General features: G+C 39.5%; 1 protein-coding gene across 21 annotated transcripts in view; it reads right to left on the bottom strand.

Moving 5' to 3' along the window:
* CADPS (calcium dependent secretion activator) overlaps positions 1 to 22,723 on the bottom strand; it is a 468,804-nt gene that overhangs the window by 235,856 nt on the left and 210,225 nt on the right. For all 21 annotated transcript variants that reach the window (XM_059161408.1, XM_059161407.1, XM_059161399.1 and 18 more), the window contains exons 4-5: positions 22,334 to 22,414; positions 3,866 to 4,099 (exon numbers count right to left, since the gene is read on the bottom strand). In XM_059161408.1, the coding sequence (XP_059017391.1) occupies positions 3,866 to 4,099; positions 22,334 to 22,414 (315 nt within the window). The remainder of the gene's footprint in view (positions 1 to 3,865; positions 4,100 to 22,333; positions 22,415 to 22,723) is intronic.

A 22,723-nucleotide genomic window follows, 5' to 3' on the forward strand; every position in this document is an offset into this window, starting at 1 on the left:
AAAATCTGAAACAAATGACCTGTATCAGGGATCTATAGTAAGCAAGGGATACTAAAATATCACTCAGTTGTACTCCAAAAGAGGTAATGGCAGGACACACAGAGAAGGATATGGTTGTGCAAAAAATGTACACTTCCAGGGCACCTGGGTGGCTCAGTGGGTTAAGCCTCTGCCTTCGGCTCAGGTCAGGATCTCAGGGTCCTAGGATCGAGCCTCGCATTAGGCTCTCTGCTCAGTGGAGAGCCTGCTTCCCCCCCCTCCCAACTCTGCCTGCCTCTCTGCCTACTTGTGATCTCTCTCTCTCTCTGTGTCAAATAAATAATCTTTTAAAAAATGTACACTTCCTTCTTTTATTTCAAAATTTGTACTTACACTCTAGTTAGTTAACATGCAGTGCAATATTGGTTTAGGGAGTAGAATTTAGTGATTTGTCACTTACATACAACACCCAGTGTGTACACTTCTTCAATGGGCTTGATTCAAGGAAGAACAATAGGACTGGCCTTGAACCAAGTCAGATTTGCTGTTGAAAAGCCCAGTGGTTCTCAATCTTGATGTAAACCAGAAATATCTGGAGGGCTTTCTAAACCCAGATATTCTGGGCTCCACCCCCAGAATTTCTGATAAGCAGGTCTGGGATGGAGCCCAAGCCTTTTTTATTTCTAGTAATTTCCCTGGTGCTGCTGATGCTGATGATCCAGGAGCCGTACTTTGAGAACCACTCTCACTCATGTGACGTGGAGCAAATGGCCTGGCCTTGAAGTCAGACCACTTTTCTTTCAAATCTCCCGAGTCTCAGTCTTTTCATCTGTAAAATGAGGATAACAACATATGCCCTATATCCCTCCGTGGTTGTTACGTGAGGACCAAATACAATGATGTATGTAACTGAGAATGTTTATACTGGAAAGAACCATATAAATGAGAGGAAATGAGAGGCACAGGAGCAAGAACAGCATTTTTTTGTAATTTGAAAGATTTCGTTCACATCCTGAATCTGCATTTTCACTAGCCGTATAATTACTTGTAAGTTCCTTAACCTCTCTGTGGCTTTTTTTCCCCCCACATTTGCAAATGGTTCAAAAGATTGTTGTGAGGATTCACAGATGTTGTTTTCCATCAGAACACTCCCCTGTGCAAGGCTGGGCCACTGGGCAACCTGGACCTCAGTTCTCCTGCTGCGGTTCACTGCTCTACATCACTGTCCTTCCCTGCCTTGCAATTCTGATGTGCATGAAACATGTCTTGTACCAACCTGCAAGTCCAAACCCAGTCTGCCCTGAGGAGATGACCTTCCTCTACCTCCCTCTTCTCACCAACCCCCCACTGGGTCACCCAACATATAGACGCACAATGATTGCTGCTGGCAGTTTTAGTACATGTGCAATTTGCTGTTCCAAGTAAAAAGTATTTGGGAAGCCTAGGGCATTTCATTCTGTACTTGTGCTTACACATTAAAGCCCGTTTGAACCATGTGCACATGGGAGTGTGGTTGGGGACTCACTCACAACTATATTTCAGATAATCAGCTGTATAATATTGAGTCCTGGTAAAGAATTAAGAAATTACGGATTTAAAAACTTCATGAAAATCAATAAACCACTTTTCCCCCCACATTCTGTAGAAAGACAAGAGGCAGTACGGAATAAATTGCCACCTCTAATTGGCAATAATCAAATTCAAAGACACCTAAGAAAAAGCACTCAGTCCCTCAGGTGGCGGTATTAAAAAAGAAAGAAAGGAAGGAAGTTTCTGTGAAATTACACGGATGATGTTTTCACACACCAAGTGCCCTATATTTAACTGAATACTGCTTCTTCCAACTGCAAAATACATGTTGAAACACTGTAATATGACTATCTTGATCAGAACTGAGCATAGTAAAACAAATTATCTGCAGTTCATTCACAGCAAGCATTAATGATGTTCTAGAAATGAACCTAGTCTTCACAAATCCTAACTAAATCTACAGAAATTTGATCTATTTTCTTGGTCTTCCCAAGTCTAGGGCTATCGTAAAATCCTTGTGGGGTTCTGAGCTTGAATAAGTTACTAATGGTTCTCGAACTTCAGGTCACAGAAGAGGCACTGGGTGGCTTATTAAAATGTGCATTTCGTGGTGCATCCCACCCAGAGATTCCTTCCGAGACCACTGACATATTTTACAGATCATATAATTAACCCATTTCAAGTGCACAATGCAATGATTTTAGTAAATTTACTAAGTTGCATGACTATCATCACAAATTAGTTTTAAAACATTCTTATCTCCTCCAGTAATGTCCCTCATGTCCATTTTCACCTCCTGCCCCAGGCGACGCTAATCTGATCAAAATCTCTAAAATCTAGAGATTTGCCTTTTCTAGACATTTTATATCAATGGAATCAAACAACATGTGTCTCTGTGTCTGTCTTCTTTCACTAAGCAGAATGTTTCTGACATTCATCTACATCAAAGCATGTTATCTGTAGTTTGTTTCTTTCAATTGCTGAGTAGGAACTCTTTGTATGGATGTACCACATTTTGTCTACCCATTTATTAGTGAATACACATATAGATTGTTTGTATTTTTGGCTAGTAAGAATAATGCTGCTATAAACATTTGGGGAGCAAATGATTTTATGGGGACATGTGTTTTCATTTTTCTTGGGTAGCTACCTTAGAGTTGCATTCTACACATGGTAATTTCTTGGGTAGCTACCTTAGAGTTGCATTCTACACATGGTAATTTTTTTTTTCCCAAAGATTTTATCTATTTATTTGGCACAGAGAGAGAGATTACATGTAGGCAGAGAGGCAGGCAGAGAGAGAGGGGGAAGCAGGTTCCCTGCTGAGCAGAGAGCCTGACGTGGGGCTCAATCCCAGGACCCTGAGACCATGGCCTGAGCCGAAGGCAGAGCCTTGACCCACTGAGCTACCCAGGTGCCCCAGTTTATGTTTAACTTTTTGAGAAACCACCAAACTATTTTCCAAAGTGCCTACAGCATGTTGTATTTCCCCTGCCTCAAGATTTGGGTCAGCAGGTCTGGGTGATGCCAAGAATCTGCACACTAACCAGTTTCCCAGGCAATTCCAATGTAGCCAGATTGGATCCACTCCCTAAATTATATGTATGAAGAACAAATGTAAGTAGAAGTTATACAGAAATTTATTAGCATGTGGAACCTTCTGTCACAGTCCCAGTCTGTACACGTTTTTTTTTTTTTTTTTTTTCAGGTGATGAGATCAGTAAAAATGTCTCCACTGCAACAAAAGGCTTTCTACGGTGTAGCCAACAGGAGACATGACAGGAAAGAAAATCTACAACTCATCAAATGATGCTAGGTATTTCTCTCATAACCATGACACAGGATGCCAAAATTTTAAACTTTCTAGATTATATAAGGTCTTTACAAAATCCTTGAGCACTGCTTTAAGATGAAAAATAATGCAAGATTAAGTAGGTGGTTCTTTTTTTTTTTTTTTAAAGATTTTATTTATTTATTTGACAGAGAGAGATCACAAGTAGGCAGAGAGGCAGGCAGAGAGAGAGAGGGAAGCAGGCTCCCCACTGAGCAGAGAGCCCGATGCGGGACTCGATCCCAGGACCCTGAGATCATGACCTGAGCCAAAGGCAGCGGCTTAATCCACTGAGCCACCCAGGCACCCAAGTAGGTGGTTCTTAAGACTGCATTTCCTTAAGGAAAGCATGGGCTCCTGGAGATGGGGAATCACTTACTGATTAGCTGACCTATGCTTAGCAAGCTGTTATTTTAATAACTGGTCTGGGGGTGCAAGGAGTAAAGCAAGCTAGCTGTGGTGCGTCTAATCACCCACATCCTGCTGGCTGTGCCAGAAGATGTTTAAGGGTTTAGGGCTTTTTACCTCCAGAGAGAAAGATAGCACAACGTCTGATTTGGAGAGCTGGTTCTCACTCTCCTCGCCCATGTCGATAATAGAAGCATTGTGGCTTCGTTTGAGTTTCTGAAGCTTGAACTCGCCGCCTTTGGACACTGGCATGCTCTCTAAGTTGGCCATGAGCAGGTTGACTGATGACTTCAGCTCCTCAATGTACATGTTTTCCATTTCTTTGGATACAAACTTGGGAAATTTGCGCTCCTTAAAAAGAAAAAGAAAAGTATGAGCAGAAAAGTAAATAGAGACCTGATTTACATAGAAGGCTTCCATCTTACAGCCCAGAGTTATAATAACATCTACCACTGGTGAAATTTTGCTCAGATATTGTGCTGTTGTGCTAGAAAAATGTTCAACCTAGCTGAGTTGATAGCTGCTTGCCTTCTAGTTATTTACACTCTCTAACAGCTGAGAGATATATACATAAACATATAGTAAGAAAGAGTCAAATGTTTTATTATAGTCCAATTTCCCCCCCAGTTTTCTCCAGAAAATTTGATTTGTGGAAAGAAAAATGGGGTGATATTTTTTAAATCTGGTTTCGGTTGAAACAGTTTTTCTTTTTAGCAAAATGCAATCAGTTGTTTTTAAGTTTAGAGACAGAAAGACACCCTATTTCTGGATACATATAGAGATTTTCTCACATGAATAATTCAGGAGGAGCTCATTTGAGATGTTTCAAACATAGCCTGTAGCTATTTCTAAAAGGAATAGTAGAAAGAATAGTTACTGTTTTCAAGAAAAATTGAAAAAATTGAAGTGATGAAAAACATGATTAAAATTCTTTAGAAAAGAAGATTAAAAGAATTCAGTATAAAAACTGACCTCTATTTTTTCCTTCCTTGCTTATGAATTCAGTTGTAATTGCAACATGCTTTAACTATGCTATTTAATTCTTTATACCTCTAAGTTGTCCAAGTGCCTTAAATATACTTTGGATTAATCACCTTCTCAAAGAATCATTTTCCACTTGAAACATGAACTTGCCCTCCTTAGTCTTGGTTCATACTGATCAGGTTGAGGGGCAAGGTACATCAGTTTGACCTTTTTTGGGGGGGGGGCACAAGTGATAGAAAAACCCAGTTTGGAACTGGCTTAATCAATGAAGGGAATTTATTGGTCTGAAATGTCCTGGGGGTAGACCAGCTTTCAGGGAGGCTGGAATCAGGACTCTGATGATATCACAACTGAATTTTTTCCCCAAATCTTGGTTTGGGTTTCTTTGAGTTGGCCCAATGCTCAGTCTGGCTCCCCTTAATGTCACAGAAGGGTTGCCAAAGATCTGCACCTTATAACATCACATTATGCTATCTAAAGGAAGGATGACTATCTCTTCTTATAATGTCTTTTATTCCAAAATTCTCACCCAAAGTCTGACTTATGTATATACTCTGAACCACCTTTTATGGCTGGTGATATGTTGTGTTGAGTTGCTTAGGCATGAGTTATTTCCTTCGTCCCTGTGGCTGAGGATAGAATTCCACCTGGATCACATGGGACATGAATTGGTTTACCAATTCTGGGTGACCAAAAAAATAAGATGCATAGTATGTGGGTACCTAGTATGTGGGACCCAAATCAACCAACTAATTCAATTAAGTGGCAAACAGTCAACTGGATTTACCCTCTCCAGCAAGTGAACTGAGAGACACTGAGATTGCAATTATCAGTGGAGCTGAAATAGCAAGATCATGTAGACTCATGGGAGCTGCCATGTTGGAACACATGAAAGACTAAGACACTTCACAAAGAAGTGAGAGAAGGAGGTAGAGAGAGGATAGAGGTAGAGACTAACAGAGGGAGGGAGGAAAGGCAGGAAGGTGAGAGAAAGGGGAGAAGAAAAAAGAAGTTATTTAGGGTCACAAATAACTTATGAATTTTTATTGTTTTTATTTATTGTTTATTGTTTTTATTGTTTTGCTAATTCCCATAAAGTCCACCTATTTTTCCTGTTGGATCTTTTGTGATGTTTTCTTCTCCTTTCAATAAGTCTCCTCACACACTAGAAGGGTATTTCTAGAAGGGTATTTCTTTCTTGCTACCATAGAGGTTTCACTAAAATTAATATCGTAAATCCTCTGTATAGAGCTTGGAGATGTCTTTGTGCTATGCCAGTCTTCTTCCTCTCCAGGGGCTGTCATAAGCCTTCCCCTTTTCCCTTTGCCTCCTTAGGTAATTCTCAGTCATCTTGCCATCTTCTATATATCAGCCTCAAAATTTTATTTCCCTAGGTTGAATCCCTTTATGATACTTTCTTATAATACCTAGGCTCAACTTTTTGGTAACTTATTAAAATTAATAGAAAATGGTGAGATTTATTTATTGTTTATCTTTCCCGCTAGGCCACGATGTCTGTCTTGATACCCTTGATGAATTCTTATTCTATAGAATAATCTTTGGCACATAGTAAGTACACATATGAGTTGAGTGAATGAATGGATGGCTTGTCAAACTGTCTGTATTAAGTTATCAGTGCAGCTAAAACTCAGTCATGAGGTGGAGGCGGAGAGATGATGAAATAGTTCTGGAAGAACAGTGAGATTTTGCTTTTCTGTGTAAATGAGCATGGGGGTCTGAAATCTACCCAGCAACCTTTGAGTGCTTGTTCCTTCTGGAGCCTTTTAATATAATCATTTCCTGCTTTATGGTTGGGCTCAGTCCACCAGTGAATGTTTCTAAACACACTGGGTGAAAGTAAAAGGAGAAGCAGGATAGACACCTCTGAAATAACATACTAGGTTGATGAGCTCAACGAGAACTAGGAATGATTCAAGGTAAGAATCTTAATTCTAAAATTTTGCACAGTAGGCTTCCTTTTTCTTCTTATCATTCTTGGACTCAATCTTGGATAACTGTGAGCCTCAAAGACTTGGACAAACTTTATGAAAAAGACCACAGAGATGTGAGGACTTGGCTGCTGGTCCACCATCACTTAGAAAATATTTACTACCACCAACACTGTGCCTGGTTTAGTGTTAGACACTGGGGGGATCATGATGAAAGGATGTGAACTGTTACCCTGAAGCTTACAATCAGTGGGGAGAAAGATCTACTGGGAAAGCAACAAGGTAGATGTTGTAACAGCAGGGTATGAGACACGAGACAGGCAAGAGCTGAGAGAATCAGGACTGGCTTTCCAGAGGAGGCAATCTTCAGGCTGAGAGTCTGACGGATGAGGAAGAGTTTGCCACCAGCTTGAGTTGGCTGGGACAGAATCATTGTTCTTCTCTTCTTTCCATGAAAAATATACAAGTAACCATGAATCCAAGAAGGTCGTATTACTATATATGACCACAAACATTTTCTCATCTTGTTGAGAGCAAAGGAAAGAGTGAGGGAAGTTAATTCATGGTCAAAAAGTGGTCCCCAAGGCCATGTTAGAAGACACCAAGCAGGTTATATACCAGCAGCCTGAGGTCTGTTCCACTGACTTCTTTACTCCTCACGTTGGGGCTCAAACCTCATAACTATATGGGATGCTTGGGAAAATGGGTAAGTGGTATCTCTCAATTTTTACTGGCAGCTGCTAGCCTTGCAGTTGCCACGGAGATGAAGAGAAAAACCGTTGTGTCTGTGAAGTGGATTCTTTTCCTACTAATCAGCACTGAGAGACCTTACCATCCTGTTTTATCACATCCACCTTTAGGACTCACTCATTGTCTCTTAACTCTATAGTCTTGAGGTTTTGCAAGAAGACTCAGTGGTTACAGACAATACCATTTTAGCGCAGAGTTAGAGTCCAACAAACTTGATGCAGCAGAATATAGGAAAAATCCAAAGAATGATCTCTCCTCCCAGAACTTAGACAGTTCCTAATGACATCATAAAAAGAGGCTCATAAAACTCAAGTCTGCAAGGGAAAACAAGGACATTTTTCTGCCTTGGGTACTAAAGCCTTGAGAAGAAATAGCATGCTGTCAATCTAGCCTGAGGTTCTTGAGGGGAGTTTTCGGCAGCAGACCCATTACAAACACATTTCAAAGCTGAAGTTGTGCCAAAATGAGGAAAATGTAGTCGTCCATCTTGATTGCTACTTTTCCCAGGCATAAAAGTAAATTAGCCTTGACAAAAACACTGTTTATTCATATCGCTTTATGAGAGACATAGCATATGGGTGGACAAAGTCTTCCAAAGAAAATCTCTACTGTCCATTTATTTCATTCAGGACTGATACCATTCCTCAATGGGGATGGCCTCCCAAGGACAATTCCTAACAGGGTTATTTATGTCGAGGCACATGGAGTGGTTTTTTGGAACATCTTGAGAAATAGCATTTGAAAGTGCTAACAGTTCTGTCAGCCATCTACTTTTCTGTCTTTGCATTTTTATCCATAGAGGAGGAAGTGGGTACATATAAAAGCAGACAAAGGTACCGCCACTCAGATCATGCTTAGATTCCAAAGGCTCAAATGACAAACTGATAGACGATCAGAAGGAAGATGTGGCAGAAGGACACTTTCTAGATACAAAGCTCAGCGACAGTGTCACACTTATTCAAAACAATCTCTCAAGCAATTCCTGGGCTCCTATCATGTGTCAGATGGTGTGGATGTCATCACTGGGGATGAAAGAGGCAGTAGTATAGGGTGAAGGGGAGTGCCAGCAAATGATCTAGTAAACACCAAGTGACACATGAAGAAAGAGGCATGTGCAGCATCCAAAGGGCACCAAGGAATCTTATCCAGTCCGCATGGGTGAAATCAACTTGACTTTGAATCCTGGGTCTAATTCCTATTAGTTGTATGACTTTAGACAGGTTTCTTCACGTATCTGAATTTCAGTTTCCGTATTTGAAGTGGAGAGTTATTGTGAAGAATGAAAGATAATAGCAAATACAAATACTTTTGACTATATGTCTATAAAATCAGCACATGCATAGTATATATGTATACACACACTATATCCATATGTACACCCATATGGATGCATATGGGTGTACATATATGTATACGTGCACATATACATACATGCAGGCACACATATCCATATCCACGTTTTTAAGGCGCCATGCTACCACTAGCACTTCTAACAATAACAATAGCAATAATAATGATGACTGTCTTAAAGACCATGATGCTAACTGGCATTTACCATTGTTAATTGCGTCCTGGGCATTAAGCTAAGCCCTTTACGTGCTTTCCCTCAGTTAATTCGTCCAACAACTAAGGTTAGTTCTGTTATTTAATCCCATGTTCTGAAGGAAAATAATACATAGAAATTAAAACAATAATTCGTAGAATTGGATTTGAAACCGAGAGCCCCTATTTTTAGCTACCATAGGATAGGGCAGAACTATCTGGCCCCAAATAGCAAAGAACCAAGGCAAACCCTATGGAGACCCTTAACATGGCCCACCGTCCGCATCACTCCATCTCAGCGTTCAGCAGAGGACTAGGGAAAGCCCAGCCCCCCACAGCAATGAGCGTTCCACTATTACCCGTCAATGTGGACTGTGCAATGGTGGGCATTGGGTGAAGATCAGGGAGTGATGGAGGAAAAGTAGGCATATTAAATGAGAGAAAGAAAGTCTTGGTAAATAGTTTGCAAAATTCAGCATCACACAAATTAGAAGGTATTTTGGGCACAGGCATGATAACTTCCAGGATTGGCTTCTTCTTCTTCTTCTTCTTCTTCTTCTTTTTTCTTTAAAGATCTTATTTATTTATTTGACAGGGAGAGAGATCACAAGTAGGCAGAGTCAGGCAGAGAGAGAAGGGGAAGCAGGCTCCCTGCTGAGCAGAGAGCCCGATGTGGGGCTTGATCCTAGGACCCTGAGCTCATGACCTGAGCTGAAGGCAGAGGCTTAACCCACTGAGCCACCCAGGTGCCCCCAGGATTGGCTTCTTTACTCAAACCCATTTTGAAGTGGTTTGACTTCATGAACTTCAAACGATACCCTCAGCATTTAGATTTTTTTAAAAAAAGATTATTTTATTAGACAGAGAGAGAGAGGGCGAGCGAGCAAGGGAGAGAGTACACGTGGAGGAGAGAGGCAGAGGGAGAAGCAGACTCCCCAATGAGTGGGAGCCTGAAATGCGGCTTGATCCCAGGACCCTGGGATCATGACCTGAAGCCAAAGGCAGATACTTACTTAACCAGCTGAGCCAGCCAGATGCCCCAAGATTTAGATTTTTTGCTTGAACTCAGATTTTCCTGAGTTGTTAGCTACCTGCAAAGGTCAGAGTCACAGAAATGTTCTGTACACACATTCTTCCAGGTGAAAAAACCTAAGCAAACTTTTGTGTGCCTGGACATTGCTACTTCATGACCCAGGGTGAATGCCAGGTACAAAATATTAATTTGTAAGCTGCAGGGAGGTGGGTAGTATCATTCTCTGGTTGGAGAAGATTCTATTTTTATCTGATTTTTGGCAATGCCTGGAACAGAAAGTTGCCATCAGGGAAATATTTGGACATTGTTTCTTTCCTCAGGGCATAGTCTCATCAATGTTTGCAACAGGACCATCATATGAGATGATAGTTTTGCTCTGCAGAGAATAGGGGTTTAAATGGCAACCCCACATTTATGGGATGCCTGGGTGGCTCAGTTGGTTAAGCAGCTGCCTTCGGCTCAGGTCATGATCCCAGTGTCCTGGGATTGAGTCTCACATCAGGCTCCTTGCTCAGCAGGGAGCCTGCTTCTCCCTCTGCCTCTGCCTACCATTCTGTCTGCCTGTGCTTGCTCTCTTCCCCCCTCTCTCTCTGATAAATAAATAAAATCTTTTTAAAAAAAAAATGGCAACTCCACATTTACTTGATAGTGTGAAAAACCAATGGTGTTTCGCTCCCAGAACTCTGCCATGAATACTACAAAAGCTGTATTATTTGTCTTATATAATTAGCTCACGAATTTTGGAATTTCACCTCAAAATGTGGCCAAAAGAATTGGCAAATATCACAGTACCACTAAAGCCACAATCTGTCTGTTTAAGCTCCACTGTCAACTTCTGATCACACAATTTAAATAACTTAGACCTAATTCCTAGGTGAAATTTGAGGACATTTTAATATCAATATGAGAGGATTTGGAAAAATGTTTGAACAAGGATAAAGAAGTCTTTTCTACCACATTAAAAAAAAGGAATTCAGATCTCTTCATGGAACATTTTTTTAGGTGGGGTGGGGCAGAGAGAAAAAGAGAGAACCTTAAGCAAGCTTCACATCCAGCATGGAACCCAATGCAGGGCAACTCTGAGATCACAACTCTGAGATCATGACTTAAGCTGAAATCAAGAGTTAGATGCCTAGCTGACTGAGCCACCAAGGTGCTCCTATTTATGGAATTTTTTTTTAAAAAAAGATTTTATTTATTTATTTGACAGACAGAGACCACAAATAGGCAAAGAGGCAGGCAGAGAGAGAGTGAGGGGAAGCAGGTTCCCTGCTGAGTAGAGAGCCCTATGCGGGGCTTGATCCCAGGACCCTGAGATTCAAGACCTGAGCGGAAGGCAGAGGCTTAACCCACTGAGCTACCCAGGCGCCCCTATTCATGGAACTTTCAAGACAGCAGGTCTGATATTCACAGTGGAGGCTCACACAGCCATCTCTGTCTGATGTTATGTGGCACGTTGGATGTGACTAAATTGATAGATTACAGCACAAGGTTTCAGCAGAGGAAAGCTGCCCTGCACTTGCCTTCCTTCTCTTCTAGGAAGAAAGGACAAACATATGCCTTTTATAAGCGTGTGATGACATGTTTCTGCCAGCAGAAACACCAGGTCCCTACAACCTCTTTATCAGATTCCAAGGAGGTCAAAGCAGAAAGGATGCAGAGTCCCAGAAGCCAGTTCTGCCTGAGGCTATTGCTTCATTTGGCCTTCTGGATAAGCTAAAGGAAATGTATAGTAAATTTTAGTGGAAGAGAGAAAGTAGCTTCTTGGGGGGTCAGTCATCAATGAGAGAGATTCCTGTCCTGGTGTAACTTCCTACCTGACTACTCACAAAAAGAGCATGACACTTGGAATCAGAGCACTCAGCTTTCTACTTACTGGCCAAGTGAATTTGGACACATCACTTAAACTCTTCAATGTGCCTATACTGGGAAGATTTATTGTAATTCCCTGGATTGTTTATCACAAGTCTAAATGAGAGTTTACATGAAATTGTACAGCCAATGCTCAAAACATTTAATAAAGGCTGGATGGGCAGGAAGAAGTAAGGTGTAGGCCTGCTTGAAAGGCATCTTGAATCTTTGAATTGGGGTGGAATCCATCCCAGTGATGGAAAAGTGAGGACCTGTATTTATGAAGGCATTTTTTAATTGAAGTATAGTTGATGTACAATATTATATGAGTTACAGGTATACAACACAGTGATTCAGCATTTATTAGCATTACAAAGAGTTCACTGTATGAATCTGTCACCAAAAAAGGTTATTACAATATTATTATTTGCTATGCTGTACGTGCACCCATGTGTCTTATTAAATTCCCTTCCTCTATTTAGCCCAGACTCTCTTCTCCTAACAACCACCAGATTATTCTCTGATTGTTCTCCGTGAGTCTGTTTCTGTTTCATTTTGCTTATTGTTTTTTAGATTCCCCATACACATGACATCATATGGTATCTGTCTTTCTCTGTCTGATTTATTTCACTTATTAAACACCCTCCATATTGCCACAAGTGGAAAGAGCTCATTCCTTTTTTGGGATTGAGTAATGTTCCATTGTATATATACACCATCGCTTCTTTATCCATTTATCTACTAAGGGACACTTGGGTTGCGTCCCTATTTTGGCAATCATAATGCTGTAGTAAACATAGAGGTATATATATTTTTTCATATTAATGTTTTTGTTTTCTTCAAATAAATATCCAGAAGCAGTATTGTGGAATTTCATGACAGTTCTATTTTTATTTGTTCTGAGGAACCTCCATACTGCTTTCCATAGTGGCTATACCATTTTGCACTCCCACCTATAGGACACAGGGTTCCCTTTTCCACACATCCTCACCAACACTGGTTATTTCTTTTCTTTTTGGTGATAGTCATTCTGACAGATATGAGGTGATAGCTCATTATGGTTTTGATTTGCATTTCCCTGATGCTTAATGATGTTGAAAATATTTTCATATATCTGTTGGCCATCTGCGTGTCTTCTTTGGAGAAATATCCATTCAGATCCTCTTCCCATTTAAGTTGGATTGTTTTTTGTTTTTGTTTTTAATTGAGCTGTGTGAGTTTTTAAAATATATTTTGGATATTAAACCCTTTTTTGGTTATATCAATTACAATTATCTTCTTTCATTCAGTAGGTTGTCTTTCTATTTATTGATGGTTTTTCTTCACTATGCAAAAGTTTTTTAGCTTGATGTAATCCTGCTTTTGTTGCCCTTGCTTGAGGAGACAGATCAAAAAAAATATTACTTACACTTATGTTCAAGAGTTTTCTGCTTATATTCTCTTCTAGGAGTTTTATGGTTTCTGGTCTCACATTAAGACTTTAATCCATTTTGAATTTACTGTTGTATACGGTGTAAGAAAGTGGCCCAGTTTCATTCTTGTACGTAGCTGTCCAGTTTTCCCTTATTGAAGAGACTGTCTTTTTCCCATTGTATATTCTTGCCTCTTTTGTTGAAGATTAATTGACCATATAAGTGTGGGGTTATTCCTGGACTCTCAATACTGTTCACTGATTGACTGTGCATCTGTTTTTGTGCCATACTGTTTTGATTACTGTAGTTTTGTAGTACAGTTTGAAACCAGGGAGTGGGATACCTCCATCTGAGCTCTTCCTTCTCAACATGCTTTAGCTTTTGAGGTCTTTGATGTTCCATGCAAATTTTAGGATTATTTGTTCCAGTTTTGTGAAAAATACTATTGGTATTTTTATAGGTATTGCACTGAATGTAAGGACTGCTTTGGGTAGTATGGAAATTTTAACAATATTAATCTTTCCACTTCTTGAGCAAAGTATACCTTTCTATTTATTTCTGTTTTTCATCAGAGTCTTAGTTTTCCGAGCGACAGGTTTAAATTCATTCCTAGGTATTCTATTTTATTGATGTGATTGCAAGTGGGATTGTTTCCTTAATTCTCTTTTGGATAGTTTGTTGTTTGTATTTACAAATTTTGCAAATTTATGTATATTAATTTTGTATCCTGCAACTTTACTGAATTCATTTATTAGTTTTAATAGTCTTTTGGTGGAGTTTTACAGGTTTCCTATACACAGTATTATGTCATTTGTGGATAGTGACAGTTTTACTTTTTCTTTCCCAATCTGGATGTCTTTTATTGCTTTTTCTTGTCAGATTTCTGTGGCTAAAACTTCTTCTTTTTTTTTTTTTTTGAAAGATTTTATTTATTTACTTATTTATTTGAAACAGAGAAAGACTGCACAAACAGGGGGAAAGGCAGGCAGAGGGAGAGGGAGAAGTAGGCTCACGGAGCAGAGAGGCTGATAAAGGGCTCCATCCCAGAACCCTGGGATCATGACTTGAGCTAAAGGCAGACTCTTAACCGACTGAACCACCCAAGCGCCCAAGACTTCTAATACTGTGCTGAATAAAAGTGGTGAGAGTGGGCATCCTTGTCTTCTTCCTGATTTTAGTGGAAAATTTCAGCTTTTCACCAATGAGTATGATGTTAGCTGTAGGTTTGTCATAGATGGCCTTTATCATATCAAGGTACATTCCCTCTATACCCACTTTTTTGAGAATTTAAATCACAATTAAATGTTGAATTTCAGTGAATGCTTTTTATGCATCTATTGAAATGGCCATACGATTTTCCCCTTCTTTTTGTTAATGTGATAGATCACATTGACTTGCCAATATTGAATCATCCTTGTACCCCTGGAATAAATCCCATTTGATCATGCTATATGATCATTTTACTGTACTGTTAAAGTCAGATTGTTCATATTTTATTTTTATTATTTTTTATTCCTATTCTGTTGAGGATTTTTTTTTTTTTTATCTATGTTCATCCTGGATATCGGCCTGTAATTTTCTGTTTTTGATATCAGGGTAGTGTTAATATCTCACAGAATGAATTCAGAAGCATTCTTTCCTCTTTAGTTTCTTGGAATAGTTTGAGAAGGCTAGGTATTAACTCTTTTTTGAGTGTTTGGTAGAATTCATCTGTGAAGCCATCTGGTCCTGGAGTTTTGTTTGTTGGAGTTATTTGATTACTGATTCAATTTCATTAATAACAATCAGTATATTCAGATTTTCTATTTCTTCTTGATTCAGTTTTAGAAGACTTTATGTTTGTAGGAATTTGTACATTTCTTCTAGGTTGTACCATTTGTTGGGATGTCATTATTTGTGGTACTCTTTTATTATCTTTAGTATTTTTGTGGTATCAGTTGGGACTTTTCTTTCATTTCTGATTCTATTTATTTGAACTCTCTTTTATTAATGAATCTGCCTAGAGGTTTATCAATTTTGTTTATTTCTTCAAAGAACACTTAGTTTCATTTATCTTTTCTACTGTTTTGTTTTTACTTTGTTTTGTCTTTACTTCATGTATTTCTGATCTGATTTTATTATTTCCTTCCTTCCACTAACTTTGGGCTTTGTTCTTTGTCTAGTTCCTTTAAGTTAAGGTTGGATTGTTTATTTGAAATCTTTCTTGTTTCTTGAGGTGGGCATGCATCACTATAAATTTTTCTCTTAGAGCTGCTTTTGCTGTGTTCCACAAATGTTGGACCATTGTGTTTCCATTTTTATTTGTTTCAAGGTATTTTTAAAATTTCCTCATTGACCCACTGGTTGTTTAGTAGCATGTTGTTTAGCCTCCATGTGTTTGTGGTTCTGTGTTTTTTGTAGTTTTAGAAATAGTTTTCTTGTAGTTGATCTCTAGTTTTGTATCATTGTCAGAAAAGATACTTGATCTGATTTCAATCTTAAACTTACTGAGATGTGTTTTGTGGCCTAACATACTATCTCTCCTGGAAAATATTCCATGTACCCTTGAGAAGAACTGATTAGAACACTGTTCTGATTGGAACACTTTGTATATATTGATTAAGTCCATCTGATCTAAGGTATTTTTTAAGGCCAATGTTTCCTTATTGGTTCTCTGTCTGGATGATCTCTCCATTGAGGTAAGTGGGCTGTTAAAGTCTCCACCTATTATTCTTATTACTATCTGTTTCTCCCTTTATGTCTGCTAATGCTTGCTTTATGTATTTAGGTGCTTCTGTGTTGGATACATAAATATTTATAAGTGTTATATGTTCTCTTGTTGTACTGAGCCCTTTATTATTATGTAATGCCCTTTTTTGTCTCTTGTTATAGTCTTTTTTTTTTTTTTAAAAGATTTTATTTATTTATCAGAGAGAGAGAGGGGGAGAGAGCAAGCACAGGCAGACAGAATGGCAGGCAGAGGGAGAAGCAGGCTCCCTGCCGAGCAAGGAGCCTGATGTGGGACTCGATCCCAGGACGCTGGGATCATGACCTGAGCTGAAGGCAGCTGCTTAACCAACTGAGCCACCCAGGCGTCCCTATAGTCTTTTTTTAAAGTCGGTTTTGTGTGATAGAATTATTGCTACACCAACTTTTCTTTAGTGTGAAATACCTTTTTCCGTTCCTTCATTTTCAGTCTATGTTTGTGTTTAGATCTGAAATGAGTCTCTGGTGGGCAGCATACAGATGGGTCTTGTTTGTTTGTTTTTTAATCCATTTAGCTACTATATGTCTTTTGATTAGAACATTTAGTCCATTTACATTTAAAGTAATTACTGATAGATATGTTTATTGCCATTTTGTTGATTATTTTCCGTTTGTTTTTGTAGCTTTTCTCTCTTCCTGTCTTCTCTTGTGATTTGGTGACTTTCCTTATTGTTATGCCTGTATTCTTTCTCTTTATATTTTTGTGTATCTATTACACGTATTTGGTTTGTGATTATTATGAGGCTTATGTATAATATCCTACATATATGGCACTCTATTTTAAACTGATGTTTGCTGAAGTTCAAGTATATTCTTAAAGTACAACATCTCTACCCCTCCCTCGTTTGTTTTTGACATCATACTTCACATCTTACTATTTTGTGTATCCCTTGAATAATTACTATAGGTCTGGATGATTTTATTACTTCTCTCTCTTTTTTAAACTTTTTAAAAAAGATTTTATTTATTTATTTGACAGACAGAGCTCACAAGCAGGCAGAGAGGAAGAGAGAGAGGGAGTAAACAGGCTTCCCGCTGAGCAGAGAGCCCGATGTGGGGCTTGATCCCAGGACCCCGAGATCATGACCTGAGCCAAAGGCCGAGGCTTACCCCACTGAGCCACCCAGGTGCCCCATTACTTCTATCTTTTAACCTTCATACTAGCTATGTAGGTGGTTCATCTACTACCTGGGTTATATGTTTGCTTTGCCAGTGAGATATTTTTCTTTCATAATTTTTTTACTTCTAGTTATGAACTTTCTTTTCCATTTAAAGAAATCCCTTTAACACTCCTTGTAAGGCTGGTTTGGTGTTGACGAACTCCTTCAGCTTTTGCATGTCTGGGAAACTCCTTGTCTTCAGTTCTGAGTAATAATCATACTGGGTAGAATATTCTTGGTTATAAATTTTTTCCTTTCAGCACTTTGAGTATATCATACCACTCCTTGGTCTGCAAAATTTCTACTAAAAAAAAAAAAATCAGCTATAGTCTTATGGGGGTTCCTTTGTATGTGACTACTTGTTTTTCTCTTGATGATTTTAAGATTCTCTCTTTAACTTAAAACTTTGAGTATAATGTGTTTTGGTGTGTGTTCCTTTGGGTCCATCTTAGTTAGGGCTTTCTGTGATTTCTGGACCCAGATGCATGTTTCCTTTGTCAGGTTAGGAAAGTTTTCAGCCATTATTTCTTCAAATAGGTTTTATGTTCCTTTCTTTCTCACGCTTCCTTCTGGGACTCCATAGTATGAATGTTAGTACACTTGGTGTTACCTTGGAGGTCTCTAAACTATCCTCATTTTTAAAATTCTTTTTTTCTTTTTGCTGTTCTGATTGGGTGATTTGTATATCATATCTTTCAGGTCATTGATCCATCCTTCTGCATCATCTAATCTGCTATTGAGCCCCTTTGGTATATTTTTCATTTCAGATATTATGTTCATCAGCTCTGCTTGGCTCTTTCTTATATTTTCTATCTGTTGAAGTTCTCACTGTGTTCATCTATTCTTCTCCTAAGTTGGGTGAGCATATTTATGACCATTACTTTGAACTCTTTATCTGGTGGATTGCTTATCTCCATTTCATTTCATTCTTTTTCTAAGGTTTTGTCTTGTTCTTTCATTTGGAACATATTCTTCTGTCTCCTCACTATGCCTAATTTTCTATTTATTTCTATCTATTAGATTGATTAGTCTCCCAGTCTTGAAAGAGTGGCTTTGTGCAGAATGTGTCATGGGGGGCCCAGTAATGCAAACTCCCCTAGTCACCTGAGTGAAGCACCCAGGGGTGTCCCTAGTGTGGGCTATGTACACTCGCCTGTGGTGGCTGGGTGACAATGTACTGTTCTGCAGGGTTGGCTCCATCCCCTCTGGCTGCAAGGCTTGGCTGTGTACTACAGGTATGCTGATGGGTAGGGTTATTGTCCTTTTGGCTGAGAGGCCCTGTTGAGGTACAGGATTGTACAGAGCTCTCAGTGGGGCACATCCTCTGAAATTGCAGTTTAAAGGGAGGACTCCACAGTGGTGTCTACCAGCATCAGGATAAGCACAGCAGAATGAAATTGAAATAGGAAAATTGGCGGCAGCCAGTGTCTCAGTCTCCAGGGAGAGGCTCAGCTGTCTCCTGCCTTACTGGCTGACATTCTAAGATTAGTAAGTGGATCTCCTTCACCTGTGGTCTATGTGCTTTTCAATCTCTTGTTTTTGTACTGGTTTCTGGGTCAAGCGAGTCTGTGCTTAAGCCCTCTGATAGCAGTTTTGTTTTCTCTACAGTTCTATAGTTTTCCTAGTGCATTCCCTGTTGGTTTTCAAAGCCTGGTATTTTGGGGACTGATCTATGTCGGATATAAGGGTTGAAATTTTTGATGTGGAGCTCAAATCTCTTGCTCCTCAGCAGTAATTCCTATATTTCTGAGATCCTTCTGATTGGAATGGGATGCTGCATCTGGAGTGTGGTTTCTTCCTTAATGAGACTGTGTCTCTGCCACTTCTACCCATTTCAGTGCCATCCCTTGCTGTGGAGACCCTGCTTATCCAGTTTCTAGGCTCCCTTCAGAGGGGACAATTCCACATGCAGTTGTAGATTTGTTGTGTCTGTGGGAGGAGGTGAGCTCAGGATCTTCCTACGCCACCATCTTGCCTGTCCCCTATCCAGGAATTTCTGGTTATGATATTTACAGGAGCTGATGTTCAGCCATATGGGTTGAACTGCACACTCTCACTAAAATTCAATGTGATGTCAGAAATAGAAAAATCAGGGTTTGCTAAAAGAAGATAAGCTGGGGTGCTTTGTTTCAATATCCCTTCATGACCTAGCTAATATCTAAAATCTTGATATTTTGTTCAATTTTTAGCAGACATGTCTCAATTTTCCTTCTTATTAGCTAGGTTGGCTTAGGCAAAGAGAATTTATTTGTCTCAGAACCCAACTAAACAGGGAAAAGCAGTTACACAGCTGAGGCTCAAGAATAAGTACAATCAGGAACTTGAACATCCTGAGAATCTTGGTATATTTCCTGCCTCTGTCTCTCTTTGTATGTTGACTTCATTCTTTTATCTTCTTTGCCCTACATGAAGAATTAAACACAACTGCAGACTTCTTTTTAGCATGAGAAGACACAGCTGTTCAAGACACAGCCTACAGGTACCAGGGCAGTAATTCTTTGGTTTAGTTACATCAGGCATCCATTTCTGGACCAATCACCTGTGGTAGGGCAGGCTGGAAACTGTGACTGGTTTCATGTGGGTAAAGAGCACACTTCTAGGACTAACTATTGTGGCAAGGAGACCACTGGAATGAATAAACAACGAAGAAAAAGAGAGTTCATTTCTACAAGAACAGGAGTCTGATGGGCAGACTCTTTCACAGAAATCCCCAATACCCTAAATGTTTGGAGAATTCTCCATATACTTGGAGATCACTCTCCATTCTCTAAAATTAATGACCAGGATTCACTCTAATTGGCTATTTCAGTTTTTAAGAAAGCCTAGTTCTAAGTTGTCAATAATATCCTACTTGGTATCAGAATACCTAGTGATATGGGTTGGGGGAGAGAGTTTTTTGGTTTACTATTGTTCAAAGATGAGCAATATGGCTCACTATATAACAGTTGTTCATTCATGGTCTTTTAAAAAATTGAAATTAGCCTACACTAGTTTCTTAAATTATCATGTGAAGCCTCAAAGTAAACAACTAAAATAAAGGAGCCACAAACTTGTTTTTGAAGTGTGTGTGGAGTGTGTACGTGTGTGTGTGATTTTCTTCAAATAGAATGAATGCTTATTAGTTGGGGATATAAAAGTTGCCTAAAGGCAGAGAATGGACCAAATGACCTTTTTTTTCTGGATAATCTGCTGAGGAGACACTGAGTTTATGGAAGTAAATTCTGAAGCCTTATTGATGTTTTTCCCCTTGTTAAGCAGGATTTCTCAAACATAAAAGTCTTTTACGCTACCTTTTGGCAAATCCATAGCTGCATATTATTTTTAGCCAACAGACTGACTCTACTATAAACTTCAAAGATGTTCAAAAACAAGATGCAAAATATTTCAATAATGCTGCTTAAGCACAAATGGAGATTTTCAAGCTTTTTGGAATCTCTTTTTGGTTTCTCTTCTAGTGGAAGTCTTTCCCACGTGTCCATGTCCTGACACACTTCTTTCCATGCAGAGAAAGGTTGGATGGCAAACTCTGCTAACTGCCCATCCTCCCTACCACCTCCCACAGCTCCCTACCCTCATAGGCACACATGTCCTGTGGTTACCATAGGAACTAGTAGGATCTAATTATTTAAAATTCTGATATATTTTTTTCTCCATGGTTTTTTGCATTAATTTTGATTAAAAATATTTCATTAAAATGTTATTTATCTTGCTTACTGCATTTTTGGCCCCTCGCTTTTATATTTTGCACCTTATGTAAATATCTTACCCTTCTCTCAGGCCTCATATTTAGACAGACTTAAAAGTCTAGTGCAGTGTCTTAACTAGTATCTATCATGCTCAGTCTTGATTTTCCCACCTCTAAAACAAAAATGATAACTGAAATATTCTTATAGGGCTATTTGAAGGATTAAATGAGATGGTACATGTAAAGCATTTGGAATGCATGAAATGGAATCAGTATTCAGTGAATATGACTGCATTACTACTGTCAATAATAACACAAGTGACAGCAAAAGCAGTAACAGTAGATAACACTTAGGTTCAGTCATCAATAATCGACATAATCCCAACTCTAGAGAAATTTTTCTACTGGGAGGCTCAGACACATAAAAATATAGTCACCGTTCAATGAATTGTTATAATAAAGGTTTATATGTGGTATGAAGAAGGCATGAGAGTGAGGGGAACTAGCTAAGCTTTTAGAGAAGGGGTTTTAAGTTGAGTACCAAAGGCTGAGTAAGAGGGTGTGCTAAATGGAGAAGATAAGAAAGATCACTCTAGTGGGTACAAAGTCACTGAGGCTGGAAAGGTCCTGCTGGACTCTTCAGAGGGAGACATTCTCTTTAGCTGGAATGGGGAATTTTGGTAGGACAGTTGTGGGAGGTGAGTGAGTAAGAACGGATCTAGTCTGTGGATTAAGAGCCTGGAATGTCATTCTGAAGAGGTTAGATTTCGTTCTGGGGACAGTGGAGGATTCTGCTGAAGGATTTTGAGGCTCTCTTTTTGGGATGTTCATGCATGAGGCTTAGGAAGGCAACTGTGTGAAGGACAGACAGGCGAGGGCAGGAGTGGAGCCAGGGATTCCCACTAGGAGGCCACTGTCCGATCCTGGCGATGAGGATGAGGGCCTGAATCAAAGCCCCAGCAGTAGAAAGCATTCAAGGCATCTGACCCACGTTTCAGAGGCAGAATCAATGACCTGGGTGGCTGACTGAGTGTGGGGTGCTATAGGGAGAAAAGAGAAGCTGAGAATGCCTAGGAGGTCCCATCTGTAGTAACCAATGGAGGACATGTGAAGAGGAGCCAATGTAGGTAAGTATGTATGGCGGGAAGAAGAAGATAAGGAGCTCGATTTTGAACACATTTAACTAGAAATGCAGGGGAATATCCAAGAGGACATGCTCAATAGATAGTTGGAAATATTGGGGGAAAGGAGAGGCTGGAGTTTGTGTGTTGACTGGAGCATGGGGAAATATATGTGCCATCTCTGGGAGAGCTGCCCGGAGAAAGGAGGGTTGAGGGTCCCATCATATGATTGTCCCCATCTTTCTTCCTCTCTGCTTCTCCATTTTATCTGTCTATGGACCTTAATAATCAGTGTGCTTCCTGTGTGGGACTTTGGCCTGGTCCCCCAGCAAATGTCCCCAAAGATTCTTTACCCTGGCTATTTGGTCCGCCATTTGGAGACGTCCATCCAGCTCTCGTCGGATCTGGGCTGCTTGCTCATCTGGATTGTCGAGCTGCACAAAAGCACAAATATAGACTTTCAGTTTGGATCACAAAAACCAATAAACTCATGACTTTGCATTTTACATGCCCCGATCTCTACCCCTATAGACATATTTCACTAAATGTTAAGAATCTCTTAACAGACAAATCCAATTGGACGGAAATCTTAAGTTTAAATCCTACCATGTGGTAGGCAGTTGCCAGGAAAGACATTTGAATGAACTGCACAAGAATCACTTTGGAACTGTTAGGCAGGGGTGCGTCTAATGAGGGCCCAATATAGCACCTCTATTTTGGCCCACTGAAGAAAGTGTTTACAT

This window comes from Mustela lutreola, chromosome 2 (assembly GCF_030435805.1).
Source record: "Mustela lutreola isolate mMusLut2 chromosome 2, mMusLut2.pri, whole genome shotgun sequence".
Classification (NCBI taxonomy): domain Eukaryota; kingdom Metazoa; phylum Chordata; class Mammalia; order Carnivora; family Mustelidae; genus Mustela; species Mustela lutreola.